Genomic DNA, 16,967 nt, shown 5'->3' with positions numbered 1-16,967 from the left:
GGTACTTAACTAATATTTCTATTGGTTCTCTCCCAGTCAGCTGAACATAGAGGTACAATGATTCCACTTACCCTGGGTCCTGGTGGTCCAGGAAGACCCTTCTCTCCAACCATTCCAGTTGGTCCAGCCATTCCAGGCTCGCCAGGATATCCTTGATCCCCCCTATGTCCCTCATATCCTCTCTCTCCCTGCAACAACAAGAAAATGTAAGAGTTTATCCGGATGTTTGAGAGTTTCACTCAAAATTTCAGAGAAACAGAGCAACAATTTCAAGAACATTACTTTGCTCTGTGAAAAGTTGGTTTACAGTTTTATAAACTAAAATTGCCTGTGAAATCTTGCCACAAGTATGTATGTCTGTGTGTACAAATTCATAAATAAATAAATAAATAAATAAATATATATATATATATATATATATATATATATATATATATATATATATATATATATATATATATATATATATAATATATATAATATATATATATATATATATATAAACCATAAGCACAGTAATCAACCCGAAGGTCAGATTGGTAGGTGATGGTAGAGTTCACCCAGTACTAAGCCTGACGGCGTGTGAAATTCACACATCAGGGCAGGGGGGCCAGTTCCTTTCCCTGTGCCGGTTATTGTTTCCCAGGAAAACCAGGTACCCAAAAAATCACATAGCTTAGGTGATTTTTATTAGGCAAGGCACTCTGGGCACCTGCAGCTTGGAGCTGCAGGTGCCCAGAGTGCCTTGCCCGGGAATCAAACCCGGGACCCTTCTGTCAGTAGTCCAATGCTCTACCCCCTGTAATCACTAATATATACTAATATATATATATATATATATATATATATATATATATATATATATATATATATATATATATATATATATATATACATACACACACACTCACATGCACACAAACTCACACATTATATATATATACTAATATATATACATATATATATATATACACATACACACACACACACACACACTCACATGCACACAAACTCACACATACATATTTCCATAATTTATCTACATATATAGTACAACCACGCAGTTTCACACAAACCACTTTTTACAGTAATAATACAAATGGCTAGATTTTCACAGAGTATCTAAAACTATATGTATACTGATATTCCTGTTTATAAAAAAAGCACCAGTATAACCACATATTTTTAAGTGGAATCTAAGTCTAATCAATAGGTAAGCATGTAGGAAAATATGATATAAATCTGTTAAGATTGCATATTGGATGGAATTGCCATTGCAAAGGCACACACCGTTTCACCCTTCTCCCCTGGCTCTCCTTTTGGCCCTACATTCAGGGTTGTAATGATGTGCTCCTTCGTTGCTGGTAATCCAGCTGGACCCACTTCACCCTTCTTACCCCGCTCACCCTTCTGGCCTTCATATCCCAGCCCCATTGGACCCTTTTCACCCTTCTGTCCTGGACGCCCTGGCACACCCTTTTTTCATGCAGGGCAAAGAGAGAAGAAGACAAATGTACATCTTAGTAATCTACCTTTGAAAATAGCATATTTAGGGAAATGGTCCCTTTGATTTATTTATCATAATGCTAGAATACTTATTTAAATGCACTAAAGGCATTTATATCCGGGTTAAACAGTTGAGTTCAACTTTTAATATAACAGTGACAAAAACTTTGATTCTCTGTTCATACATACTAATTCATTTATTTATTAGAAAGATTTTACCAGATCAGGCTAGGTTTTTGGTTGACCCTCAGCCTAAACACTACTGTGCTCTTAAACTGTGATGAATATGAAACAAAATATCCTAAGTTCTCATATTATATATTGCAATAAGTCATTCTTAAGATTACACAATTTCTACCCGCATAGTTTTAATGCAATACACCAATTCTTTCCCTCCATCTCCTTTTTTTAACATTCTCCCCTCCATATTATCTATTCCCTCATCCCCCTCCAATTCCAAAGCAATGCTGCTTTTTTTTTCTTTCATAGTCAAGTATTCCTGATCTTAAGCTATTGCAATTGATATCATGTTCCCTTTTCATTCCCAATCAGTCCATTATCCTTATCGTATATTCTTTCTTTCTTGCCAGGACCTCTTTTTCTTATATCAATGTAGTGTCCACATTAATCCATTTCCTTCTTTCATTCATTTTTCCAGTCATTTCCTATATAATCCAAGGCTTCCTAACCTCTTTATTTAGTATTCCTATTGTTTCATTTGCAACTTTCTTTCTCCCTAGTTAATGATGTAACCGTCCTTCCTCCACTATACTCATTCTCCTATCCTAATTCAGAATTTCATCAACTGCCTCCAGATATTCCTTCCTTCTCTTCCCCAATCAATCAAATTTAACACGAGTACCAAATTGCAATCCAAATCTGCATCCCCTCCTGTCCACATTGTTCACACTATTCATACATCTATGCCTAACCATATATAGCCTTAGCTGATATCTCCCAATATCTCCATGCATTTTCCATGTCTAACTATGTCTACTGCTAGGGGTTAGGTGGTAGGCCATAGTCTCAATCTCACCCCAAAATAAAGTAGACTTTATCTGTAGTGTTTGAACCAGGAGTTAGTCATAGCTGAGCAATTTCTCCACGATAACTCTACGATTTTCTCTCTGCAGTCATTTCTTTCCTCCTACCCCACTCCCCTTTCTCTAAAACTGCATTCAAATCCCCTCATCACTGTTCAATGTTTTCTTTTAGATACATTTGCCATCATTTTATCCACCTGATCATATACAAAAAAAACTTATTGCTATGACTGCTTGTCGGAATGTATGCCTGTTATATACATACTGCACTCTGTTACCATAGCTGCCATAATCCCTTCTATCTTTCCATGGTATCAGGCATATGCCTTAAATGTTTACATTTTCTTTTTCCATTTCTTGTGTGATATTTTCTAACTTCCTTGTCCTAACCATTTTCTTAGCATTCCAAATCCATATTTCCAGGTTAGTATTCTCTCTATCTCTTCCCTTCTGCTGCCATTCATTTGGTAGTGTTGGGATTCTGTGTGATGACAGCAGCAGAGGCCTTTGCCTACTACACTTCAGGGTCGACTCTCACAGTTGCCAGGCATCATTTTCACATTAGATTCCATCACAATTTCTTGGGAAAATCAAGATATTTCCCTGTTTTCATCCTTAATAGCATTCTTATGGTGACAAAATCTCTCAAATGGCTGCCCCACGGGGTCCAGATGCCTTTACAGCTGTCTCACTAGTGAGTGGCCACATCACAGACTACCTTTTGTCTGACTCCTACCATTTGGCTTCTATGGCTGGCATTAATGCAATTACTAATTATAGCAAATTATAAAACTAATTTTGCTTTAAGAATTCATAGTGCACCTTATTTCATGAAGATGGACCATTTAAAATTTAGACTATTCACCAATTGTGACTGCACATTTTTTTATAACAATACATATATAGCTCTGTGTTTATGCAGTTGCGTTTTATTTGCATGCTACCTTGAGTGCTATTCCTAAATGAAAATAAAGTTTATAATTGCTGACATTGGTCGCCTATACATTTTCAGAGCTCGCATAAATTTCAGGTTTGCAACATATATTTTGGGAATCCCAACATTTAAGCCCAATAAGATAATGTGCTGAAAAATATAACACATCCTGGCAGGAGGATTTGTGAGAAGAGGAGTTGCTGGAAGGTTCTCTCCATTTGGTCACCCATCTTCTTAAGCACACAATCAGCATGACATTTTTGCATCTTAAATAATCATTCATGAGATCTCTTGCAAACGATCAGTGTTTCGTGAAATTTTGAAGTGAAAATTTTCAATTGCTAAAATATTTAATAGAAGTTTTACTTTAGAGGAACTAAACCATTCAAATTTACTAAGCCCCTCATATTGAATCTGAGCAATGAAGGCTTTCATTGTTCCTGAAATGCATGCAACGTTGATACACATTGTGAAAAGAAATGTTTCTGCATAAGAGAAATGAGCATCAAGAGATATATATCAATGAGTATTTGAACTTTTTCTTTATTTTTCCTCAAAAATCTGAAAGTAATATCTTAGCCGTGATGGACCAGACATTCTCTAAGAGTGGATTCACTAAGTGGTGTGACATAACTCACCGATATCCCTGGTTCACCTTTGGGCCCAGAAGGCCCGATGGGTCCCTGATCTCCTGGAGTCCCGGGAGATCCTCTTACACCATTTAAACCAGGCTCACCCTTCTGCCCCTTTGGGAAGTGACCTATTGTGGCCGGCTCACCTTTCTCTCCCTTTGTACCAGATAAACCTGGAAATCCACGAGGCCCTGGCTCACCATGGTTTCCGGGCCTTCCAGGGGCACCCTACAATCTCATATGGTGGCATGAAAATGGAAGAAAATAGCCAAAATGTAAGACTTTAAATAAGAAGCAAAGGATTAAATCTATATCCATGAATACAGCAATGAAAACTTCTACATTAATCTACATTATGATGTTATTCTGTATGAAAACATATGTATTTTCATCAAGAAACAAAATAAACAGGGCACAATATAAATAAGTCTTGCCCTATATCTCATTGGAAATTTCTTTTCCACATGTTCTCAACTTTCTTCCCTCTGTGACTTTCTTCCATTGATGGGATTGAATGCAGGGTATTGAGGGGAAATGCAAGATAAATGCTCATTATGTGAATGATGAATAAACATCCATTATATCACATTTCAAAATTAAAAATTGAGCCAAATAGCATATAACGGCATTAAAAAACCATAAATACTATAATCAACCTGGAGGCTGGTTTGGTATATGTTGATAGAGTTTACCCAGTACTAAGCCCAATGGCAAGTGAAATTCACACGTCAGGGTAGTTCCTTTCATTGTGCCATTTATGATTACCCAGGAAGATCTGTACCCAAAAAATCACACAGCCTGGAAGAAGCTGAGGGCGCTCAGAGAGGCTAGACCAGGAATCGAACCTGGGCCCTCCAGTCAGCAGTCCAATGCTCTCTACCACTCCCCAATATAAATGCATTTAGATCCCTGATTTTTGCAATTTATTTTGCCATATCACTCAATTTTATGGAATAAAAACAAAATCAGGCATGACTTAAGCAATATATTTATTTTTTATATTATAAACAATCGATAATGATGAACAGTTAAATAGAAGACCAGCAAAATGAACAGTCTCATTCAAGGCAGAGAATGGCATAAAATATAAACAATCATTTAACCTCCAACCTTAAAATGTCACTAAGAGTATTTAACATTGCTCCTATATAAGTTTCCTGGAACTACAACCTTAAGACTTTTAGGTATATTAAATTATAAGTTATGAATATTGACATTGAAAATAATTATGTCATTTAAGGTAAAAAATGTTCCACACACCCATTTTTTCAGCAATTACATTATGGTAATTATAGTCAAATAAAGGATAATCTAACTTGAATTTATGTTAGCAGATTCTTAAAAGAATAATTAAACAAAGTCAACTACATCGATGAACGGCCAACTTTGGTTTTTACCCGTTCTAACTGCCTTAAGCCAAAAATTATAAGATATAAGTGGAGAAAAAAAATTAATAAAATTTCAGTTTCAATACATCAATTCACGTATTGATATGAAAGTCTCTTTTATCTCGACCGATTGCAATTTATCAAGCGTTAAGACTCCAAGAACGGATAATGCATGTAAACTTACCGATATGATGTAATTTTCTGCTATTCTCACAAAAATATGACGCAGAGTAAATACGCTTTAAATGGGCTAATTTGTTTTTTAAGACTAAGAGGCGAACCTAGCGGATACAAAATTTCTGGAAATATATCGATAAAATAAATGTAACGGCATAGCTGCTGTAGAAATCATTATAACACTTGCGGTGGGAGAAGACACGCACGCACACGTGTTTGGAAGTGGGGAGGAGGGGCGAGGAGACAAAGGCATCCCCTTTCCTCGAAGGAGGAAGGAACGAGAGGAAATGGGTTTAGGGTGGCTTCATATTCTTAGTGTGCGCGTAGCGTTAACTCCCGAGACGGCTAACTGCTCTTTGGCCGCACTCTCATCTATCGTCAAAGGTCAGAAGGGTGAAAGTTCATCGCTCGGGAGACAGGGATGGATACATGAAGCGCCTTTCATAAGACGGGAGGAGTCTTTCCCCATTCGCCCGCTATTGCTCCGACCGAATCGAGCACTGAAGAAGAATCGAGGCGACATTGCTACGGCATTCGTGTATTCGTGGAATATCTCAGTCTAAAACCATCTCGGCAACAAGTGCAGCCGGGTGATAAGGAGCACCCCCCCTCCCCCGTACCCCAAAGAATGCATTCCTCGAATGAATATCGATTCGTATAAATAATTGTCTTTGGCTTAATTAATGCGCCAAGGCCGTTTGCCTTCGAGATATTGAAACTGGGACTAGAGAGCACACCTGCTATTAATATGGAGGAAACGAAATTCCTTTCTACATTTGAAAGGACATCTGACAGTGAACAACGCCAATCATTTGCATAACCGTCGGCAGCCGCTGTGGTAGCGGAGCCAGAGTTCTGTCGCACGCATGTAAGTGAACATGGAATGGAGCGATGGGGACAGACCTCGGATTAAAGGTAAATAAAACTGAGAAAATGCTCTTTCATCTGAGTTTCACAAGAAATGAACCGCTAAAATTCGCAACGAAGAAAAATGGAAAATATGATCTTTCGCTGAATGTACCTCATTTTGAGTCGAATTGTCGCGAACTAATTTTTACGTGGCACCAAGCAAAATATTGGATCCTCAAAATAAAATTCATTCCGCTTTTGTCAAAATTTTGCTGGAAGAAGGAAACATCCTATTTATTTTCATCCGTCCAGGGTCATTGGATTCGGTCGGGAAAATTTATGAGGGGCAATCGTTTTTTGAAAGTTTTGCATTAGATATGATTTGCCAAACCGCCAAATATAAATACATTATTTCTTATTTCGCCTCTAAAAATAAATACGCGCACCGTTTCATCAATCCAATGTTGTCCGTCATTCGAGAAGAGATTGCCAACTTAGTGTAACTGCTGCCACCGGACGTTCGAGGTGAAAACCAAAGAGGAAGAGGTTAGTATTGTTTCATCATTCAAGACAAAAGTCGACTCGTACCTGGATATCGCGTTCGGGAACATTTCGAACAGCACCGCGGAGGAAAAGTACAACGTAACCGCACGAAGAATCTTTATTCGGGAAACGATAATGCTGATATAAAAATAGGTTTTTTAAAACTTTTACAGGAACTTCATTTTTTTATTCTTGTTTTAAAAATACTCATCATCTAAAGGTTCAGAGGCATCTCACCCCATAATGCAATAGTTCATGGCCACGTTTTTGCAACAGTCACGTCACCACCCAATGATGATGCATGGCAAATCTGTGCAAAAATGCACCGGTCAATACCAGCAGTTACGAAAACCTTTTTATGAGCCGACCGTGGGAAATACCTAAAGATCGATACTAATCATTTTTGAGAGGGGCATGAACTGCTGCTGCATTAATACAGTGGCCATTTACGACGAAATTTTCTCCAGAAATAAAGCAAAGCATTAAAAATATTAAATCCTGAAATACTGCGTACTATTTTGGTATTTCAATACATATTTTAAATACAATTAAAAGGAATCATGCCCGATATAAATACGGTATTTGTGCAATCCAATAAGGAGACTATTTTAAAGAAACTGCGGGAGATGCCGCGACAGTAACTTTTATCATCCGTTTACTTGCGCCACAATACAACAATTTCAGGGTGTAAAAATCATTCGCCTCGACCGGGATTCGAATCTGAATCCTTTGATGTCCTCAATGTCCACACATTGTGTGATCTGGGTTCGGATCTCGGTCAAGGTGAATGATTTTTACACTCAGAAATTGTTGCATTGTAAAAAGATTATTTATGAGTTTAGTTCATCAACGATTCACATGAATATGGAGTACGAAAATGTGCTTGCTAATATATCTTTACTTGTATGCGTGCCTGTGTATACACACACACACACACACATATATATATATATGTGTGTGTGTGTATATATATATTATATATTTATACACACACATACATATATATATATATATATATATAATATATTTATTTTATATATATATATTATAAAATAAATTATTATAAAATAAATTAATAATAAATAATTTAATTATAATTAATAAATTATTATAAAATTATTATTTTTTTTATTATTTTTTTTATATTATTATTTTTTTATATATATTATATATTTATTATATATATATATATATATATATATATTGTTTTAAAGGATCGGTATTTCAGTGTCTATGATGGCATTATTGATAACCACTCCATGACAGCAAACTTTATTTAGGGTTACCCCAACTTCTCGAACTTGATAAAAGAGGAACGTAAATTCTTTTATGAAATATAGGAAAAAAATGTCTTATTTACTATTCTGCGACGACTTTCGAGCTGCTCGGAAACCCCTGCGCACAATGGGTACAGAGTTACATATTATGCAATGAAAAATAAAATTAATATCATCCACCATACTATACATTTACACAAACAAGGCTTAATTGAATGTAAGGTGCACCCTGGGGAACACCCCGTGACAACACTTTGGTGCTTATTTATGAGGGTTGTTCGTCGCTCAGTATGTGGACACTAATTATACGTCTGGCTCAAGGTTTCAAACTGGTAGTTGTTCAACGTGGTAATGATGAAAGAGCTGATTAAATTTTTAAAAATCAAATGATTAGAGATTTACATTTTACTCTCTTCCTTGGCTCCTTTTTGTGCTCCCGATATCGCACCTTCTCTAGTTCCCTCGATTCCACAAACAATAATTTTATATGGAATTTCCACATAGCCGCTAGCTAACACGTCTATACTATGTACTTCCGGTGAACGTATGGACGGTTACAAATTATGAAATTATTCAATCAATCCATTTATTTCAGAATGATTATCGCTGCATGGAAGCGCATATTAAGATCTTTGCGTCGAATATAATGGTTGATTGAAAACGCCCTTCACCCAATTATTCTGCAATAAATACATTTATTGATCATTACTTTAATTTCTAATTAATATCTTAATTTAGGAATCCCATCTGCCAAACTTCAAAATATTAATGCAATTTATCAGTGGTATAAATTCAAAAAGCACCAAGATTTATTTGGTGGTTCTAGAGCACTTGCGATGAAGGATCGTCGGGAACTTATCATATCTTAGAGTACTCACGTCTGTTCCGTTGCAACCGTCGAGACCAGGATCCCCCGCTGGTCCCTGGAGACCCTGAATTCCTGGAATTCCATTGATACCCGGGAATCCTGGCATGCCCATCTTGCCCTGTGTCGAATGGGAAGAGAGAGAAAGGGGCTCTGGTGAGCGGGAAAGTCGACAACGGGGAAGCGCACACCCCAAGAACGCCTTCCTCCTTTTGCAAATCTTAAACTTGACTTTATGTCAACACATTCATCCGTTGCACTTTAAAATGCAAGATATTACGATGGTTAATGTAATTAGGATTAGGTGGGAATCAATCAAGCGAGAGCATAAATGCTGACTAAATTAATTAATTTAGGTCGGAAATCAATCAGAAAAGACATTTTCGTATGTGAACGCTAATGTCATTATGTGAATTGATGGATTATCAAGCATTTTTAATTAATCAAGCATACGCGTACACGACGCACTATACGCACACAAATACAGGGTGCGGCACAACAGTTCCCTTTTTCCTCATTATTTTATATTGTACTTTATTTAAAGTTAAACATTATTACTACTGGAAATTGGAATAGTTTTTGTTTTGATTCCCAACCAAAACCGAAATATATCACCATACAAGTGGGATTTAGGATGCTGTCTTCCATTATAAATACTACCTTGCCTGAAGTACCTTTGATTGACGTAACTGCATGTCGTGGCCATAAACTCAGATGGTATGCTTGTAAGCATGACTTTCTTTTAAAACATTTTAAATTGTGATTGCTCTGGGATAGTGAGTTGTCAAGAGTGATTTAGAAAACCTAAGGCACCAATATTTCGGAAAATAATGCCTCACTTTCTTTGGGAGAAAAGAAACAAAATTCATTTCAAGGGAATAAATTTCGAATTAAATTACAAACTATGGCGCAACATAAATGACGTTTGGCCAACAACTGATTCATATCATTCAAGCGATTCATATAATGCAAAGATACCTACTGTTTCTCTCTAAAATGGTGTACCCATACCGAGTTATTATTCGACCCAGAGTTTTTACACAATGAATTTACAATTCGGTTTTGTTTCAAACTTTCACACCAATCGGTTTCAGCCCAACCCGACGTGGCATCATAGAACCTTCCCGCACATTTCTCCATCAGATTTCATCTCCTTTCCTCCCAGATAGTCGCCAGGATTTCGTTCAAGTCCTCTTCATCAAAGAGCACGGACTGACCCCTCCCTAATCTCAAAGACCCATATCTGAAGTCATAAAAGCCAAGCAGCCGTCGAGGATTTTTCCATGTCACATGAGGACACTCGACTCGGAAATGAAAAGTCCCCAATCAAGTGGAGACATTCTGCGTGACCCGAGGAACTTATCGCCTTAATTTTTATTGTTGTCATTTCTTAGACCACAAAAGTCTTTCCATTCATGCGAGGCTGCTTCTTCGGCGGTGCCGCCGTCCCCACCCTCCGCTGCCCCAAGACGCAGGCCACGGTGGCACAGCGCAATCACTGCATTGGCCACGGCACCAAGTGATTGCGATCGGCTGGTGGAAGACAACTTGAATGATTTCGTTACGCTCTGGTCTTACCAACCCTTAGGCCGTTATGCTGAGAAAGGAGCTAACCCCATAGGGTTCTTTAGCAAAGTCACGGGTAAAGTAACAAAAGGCATTAGATTTTAAAGAACCCTGAAATTTATTGACACATAGTATCGGTCCATTTCTGGTATGGGATGAAACAGGAATGGTACAGTCTTCACCTTCACGTCACAATGAATGAGAAATTACCTCCTGCCATGCCGTGATGCTTAAAGATGACGACATGCTTACAGATGACGAAGCATATTGAGAGATGTTGTGGCTTTTTGTATTCTTTTACCGGTAATAAAACAGGGCAATGAACGTGGGGCAGAGCTGACAATTATCGATTTGGAAGTGATAGGTTTACTCTCGATAGTTTTTCACTAGTCTCAAAAACAGAACATGGAGGTGAGCAATCCACAATAGTCGATTTTTGCTAAGGATTGATTGGCACAGAAAATTGGTTTTTCCTGAAAATTACTTTTTTACTCAAATTTATTTTTCCCTCCTTACAACTACATGTAGCTCGTCTTTACGATTTAAACTTGCACACGATACTCTTTGTAGAAATATTTTACAGAAAGTATGCTGTATAATATGTCTACATCTAACTCAAATCGTATTAAATATTAATTAGCAGAGTAGAGAAGCTCCAAAATCGACCTCAGATGTTTCAATCTCAGATTGTACACTAAACGTTTCTGATATGCTGACTTCACTAAGTTAAGAGCCGACCTTTGTATTTTTGCAAGCCGGTCGAGGTGCTTTGGGTAATCAAATTATCGATGAGCAAAGATGGAGAAACGCCCCGGGGACCTTTTCAAGGCGCATCTTATTCGGGAAGCGACTTCTGCATCTGCCACTGACGACAGCGGATCTCAATATTCTTTCCTCATTATGGAAGAGCCGCGCGTAAATCACGCTCGTTCACGATACGTGTTTCCACCCTTTGGCAGATGTCCTCTTTTCAAGCATGACCTTTATTCACATTTAGCCAGTGTCAGACGATAACGGGAGGTCCCCTTTGGATTACGAAACATGAGAAGAAAATATTTGTAATGCAGAGAGCATTGGCACTGACAATGAGAGCGAGGAATCTCAAGCAGCAGCTCTCAAAAAATTTATCTTCAGATAGCGAAATTGGGATTTCGCGGCCATGATTGACGTACGTGATTTACACGCTCGAAGTGCTCAAAATTCACCGAAAATTTTTTCGATTGATTAAATACAAACAGTTTGCCACCACGCATAAGTTTCCTGCTCCTAAGGCTCTACATCTCTGTCCTCGGATTATTTCAATATTTCATGCGAATATAATGAGAGTTTTTCGTGAGAACGACCAGTACCACATATATTTTCTACACTGATCTATAATTTTTCCGGTGGCAATTTCCTCCTCCAAATAAAAAATGCATAAAATCTTGGTTTTTCGAATCCAACTTCCATTAAAACTAACATCGCAAGACCCTGCTTTGTCATGGTCAATTGACAGTGCACATAGGACTAAATATTGAGAAACTGTATCAAAATTACATATTGCTGACATCTTGAAGTAACCTCATAATCACGCATAAGAAATAATGTGAGAGATTTGCTAATGCAAAGGCATTATTTTCGCCGAAATCATTTAACTTGTCGCTGTTTCTCTTAGACGGTTTTTGTCTGAACTCACGAATCACTATCAAAACGCGATATTATCTGTCTTGTGTGACTGATTTTCAATTAAATCTGCTATCTACTGCCCTCCATGCGTCTTCATGTTTCTTCTAATTCTGGAATTCCGTTTTCAGTTTAATTTACAAGCGTAATCTACGCACTTCCATCGAAAATGCATATAGTACATAATAATATTTGCATGAATTTGATTCCACGAAGAAAGATAAATCCAACACACTTAGAAATATTGAAGGAAGTTCAATGTAAATATTTTTATTCTTCATGATTAATCGTTTTCCTTTCGGTAAATTATTTCGATAAATATTGTCCGATTCGGCTTTTATTGATTGATTCTCTGAAGGCATGATAACCCTCATTGCTAAGTGCAGACGGACGCCACCAGAGCAGCGCAAGTATTTAGGAAAGCCGTCTCTAAAGAAGCACATAAAAAATTAGGACAAGGGGGATGGACAAATTAGCAAACAATGAAACGTTTTCAAAGGATTGTTTTATATGACGACTATTATTCTTCAATTGTATATTTTCCTCACATTTCATTGAAAGCTAGTCTACACCCTCTCCTTTTTTTAGACTCTTGGAGTTCTCCGCATTAGTAAATTCCTTGAATACGTTAACAATGCCAACTCTTCCTAAGCCTGCTTTTCAACTCACATCTTCGGTCATTATTATTTTCTTTTCCTAATTCAAAATCGATGGACAACAATTATGAACTCCTTTAACTTCCACAGATTTGAAGAATTCAAGCGGGAGATGACGAATCACACCTTCTGGAAATAACTTTTGAAATGCAAAGACAAGCGCTCAGACAATGTCATGCGCATATCGTGGACCAAATCGATTGTCCGGGAACCACGACGCAGTCAACATCTCTGGGTGATTCTGCAAACCGCGGTTTGATCAAAGAGTTGTGTCCACGTATAGAGCGAGCGACTGCAGCGTGGAACAAGGGCGTCCATTGAAATCGAGGTCGACTTCCGGGACCCGAGCCTCGTGGCAACGCAACCACATTCCGGCGGGAGAGGGAGGGAGGACCCCGGGGATGAGATGTGTGCATCTCACGCGTGACGTACCCTGTCTCCTTTGGAACCCCTGGCTCCTTGGGGTCCTGGATCACCTTTATCACCTTTCGGGCCGGGAAGCCCTTCCATTCCGGGATACCCTTGTTGTCCTTTGGGTCCAATGGGTCCGGGACCGCCGGGGAAACCCTGAAAATAAATAAATAAATCAATGATTTCAATAACCAAGGAGGCATGGAAGGACACTATTAATTAAGAACAATAACACTAAGAATTTTCCACACCTAACTCAGCAATGTAACATTGGTGAGCTTCCAATGATTTATGAATATTTACACAGCACTGGCCACTCAGGCGGCATCACTACAATGCAGTCCTTATTATCAATATGCAGGGAATCAACTTTCACACCTAGACGGAAATTCTATACAAAACTGCAGTTTTAAGAGGAATATAACGCCCGAAAAAAAACGCCGACGACGCAAGTAGATAAAAACTTCGATTAAAACATTTAATTAAAGTTTTTATTTACGAGATTTATATATATGTAATATAAATCCGTCCATCATGAGTAATTATTAACATATATATATATATATATATATATATATATATATATATATATATATATATATATATATATTTATATTTATATGTTGATAATTACTTATGATGGACGATTATATATTTTACAATGACATATTGTCTATTGGATGAAAATGTATGTAGACTACGTGTTAATCGAGAGGAACTAATAAAAAATGCCATTGAATTTCTTCAGCTCTGTAAATACCTTGGTTGAATTAGAGCTGATAAGCTTCTCTCGATAATTTAAATATTTGACACAAACCATCTTTAGGTTTCCATTGATATTTTCTATTCTTTAGAGTAAAACACGAAGAAAGCTATGGCAGAGAACATCATTTGTCATCTCCTTTCTTTGTCTCGTAAAAACGTACATGATATGTGTATAACCAACAAGGACTCTCGTGCCAGTTTGTAGTTCTATTAAAACGAGTTTTCGTTTCACTTCGTCATGTTCAGTCACTCACGAATGGAAATCCCTTTAGAAACTATATTACGTACATAATGCTACGATCTAAACTTAAAAGAAAATGTGTCCGGAGGCTTGGGCACCGAGGTAAGACGCTGAGCTAAGATTAAGAAGCCGGTGTGAAGAGGTTAGCTAAGACGCAGGCAGAGTAGGCGCTTTGTGCGGGCAGTTGAGTGGAGGATTTAAGAAACTGAGATGAAGTGGGGAGTTTATTACGGGTGGTAGAGTTTCAGAAATCCACGAAAATGCGTCATAGTTTATAGGGAGAAACAATAGGAATCGCCCAAACATTTAGTAGGCATATTAGTAGTATTAAGAAATCTACCGGTTAAAGTAGGTTTCGGATGGACACAACTGTCAAATAAATATTTTATTACTCCTAACAAAACACAATCCAGCAACCTACTCTCTACTCTAAAACAAGTCCGTCATCACCTCTATGTACTTCTTTCCTCCCTTCATCCCGTCCAACATCCCTATCCTGTTCCTGCCCTTTCCTTGTTTGCCTAACATTCTCCCCTCTATCACAGTCTTCAACATCCCACTACCGGTTAATACCCCCTTCATCCACTTTTCCTGCCTCCATAGGATTTCTCCCAACAAACCCTTTTCTTCGCCCACCATACCAAGTACTTCCTCGTCTGTTTTCTTCTCGGTCCATTTCACCTTCTCCATTCTTCTCCAAACCCACATTTCAAAAGCCTCCAGTCTACGTCAATCCTCCGGCTTCAATGACCACGTTTCCGCGCAGTACATAACTACAGTCCATATCAAAGTTTTGACGTTTTGAAGTCTTTTCTTAACATCTTTACTCATCGCCCCTGTCATCAACTCCCTCCTCCTTGTGAAAGCCTCTTTGCGCAATGCAGATGTCCCTACTACTTTGAGTATATTGGTCCAAAACACTTCCGAGATACGTAATCTGTTCTACCTGCTCTAGTTTTTGCCCTCTTATTTTAATGTTTACCTTAGCCTTTTTCTTTCTAGAAAATCGCATAACCTTTGTTTTATTAATATTGATTCTCATTCCGTACCTTAATTGTCATTTAATTTGAGTATGTGTGTATGTGTAGGTGTATTCTTAATTTATATATGTATATGTATGTATGTAAGGGTGTATATGTGCGTAATTATATATGTCTTTATGTATGTGTATGCATGCATGTATGTATGCTTAAATGTGTATGTATGTGTGTGTGGATATGTATATATGTGTGTAGGTATGTGTGTGCATATCTATGTATGTATATGTGTGTGTATAACTATGCATATATGTATGTATATGCATGTATATGTGTATGTGTGTGTATAAATATAGGTATGTGTGTGTGTATATATATATATGTACATACTTTTTTCTTTTCGATGTGCAAATATGTGCTAAATGAATTTATGTCTGTTTCTATGTATTTATGTGAACATATGAATGTAACTATAAGTTTAATTCCTAATATAATATGTATATGACGATGGGTTAAATGGAAGAAGGGACCATTTGGTCTCAATTTCGCCCAAATAAAGACCTCTACCTACATACCTACCGTACTGAATTTCCAATTCACTCAGCAATGCTTGCAACCCTTTGGCTGACTGACAAACTAAAGCTCGGTCATCAGCGAACCTAACTAATTTTACGCATTCCCCTTCGACTTTCATTCCTACCTCCAATTCTTCCCATGCCTCTTTAATCATTTCCTGTACATATAACATGAACAGCACCGGTGATACTGGACAACCCTGCCTTACACCACTTCCTAACACTCCCCATCCAGACCTTCTGTTTCCCACATGCACCTGAGCAGTCTGAGACATGTACAGGTTGAGGATTAACCTCCTGTCCCTCCAATCTATTCCAATTTTCTGCAATATACTCATTAGTTTTTGATCATCCCCTAAGTAATCATTTGCCCTACTCTCTATCCTTTTGTTTCTGATCCTAAGAACAACTTTAGCTGCGTGGGAAATCAAACTTATTGTTCTATAGTCCTCACATTATGTAGCCTTTATCTTTTTCGGCAAAGGAACCAAAATTGATCTCAAAAAGTCTTCTGGCCAGATTCCTTCCTCATAGATAAAATGAATCAGTCCATACAGATTCTTTCCCCCAGATTTTCCTAAACCTTTCAGTACTTCCGCTGGAATAATGTTTATCCCCACGGCCTTATTTGATTTCATCTCCCTTAATGCCCAATCTATCTCATCGTCGAGTATGCCTCGACTTAAGCTATCTTCCTCTGCGTCATGTTCCCTTTCTGTCTTAGGTTTTTGGTCTAAGCTCTTTACCATACAATTCTTCTATATTTTCTTTTCATCTCTCTTGGATCTTTCGTATGTCAACCTTGATCTTACCCGACTTATCTCTAACTGTCAGCATAGATCTTTCCTTCTTACTTCCCGATAAAGATTTAAACTTGCTGCATAGCGCACCAATTTCCCC

The 16,967-nt window shown here is 37.7% G+C and overlaps 1 protein-coding gene across 1 annotated transcript in view; it reads right to left on the bottom strand.

The window, feature by feature from the left end:
- The window catches only part of Col4a1 (Collagen type IV alpha 1), a 293,149-nt gene that overhangs the window by 66,451 nt on the left and 209,731 nt on the right, over positions 1–16,967 (bottom strand). The window contains exons 4-8 of the mRNA XM_071597882.1: positions 13,531–13,665; positions 9,228–9,335; positions 4,122–4,343; positions 1,291–1,476; positions 72–188 (exon numbers count right to left, since the gene is read on the bottom strand). Of these exons, the coding sequence (XP_071453983.1) occupies positions 72–188; positions 1,291–1,476; positions 4,122–4,343; positions 9,228–9,335; positions 13,531–13,665 (768 nt within the window). The remainder of the gene's footprint in view (positions 1–71; positions 189–1,290; positions 1,477–4,121; positions 4,344–9,227; positions 9,336–13,530; positions 13,666–16,967) is intronic.

The sequence above is a fragment of the Hetaerina americana genome, unplaced genomic scaffold (genome assembly GCF_022747635.1).
Source record: "Hetaerina americana unplaced genomic scaffold, ioHetAmer1.1.p SCAF_9, whole genome shotgun sequence".
Taxonomy (NCBI): Eukaryota; Metazoa; Arthropoda; class Insecta; order Odonata; family Calopterygidae; genus Hetaerina; species Hetaerina americana.
Note: the sequence above shows the minus strand (reverse complement) of the source record. Positions and strands in the feature narration are given on the sequence as shown.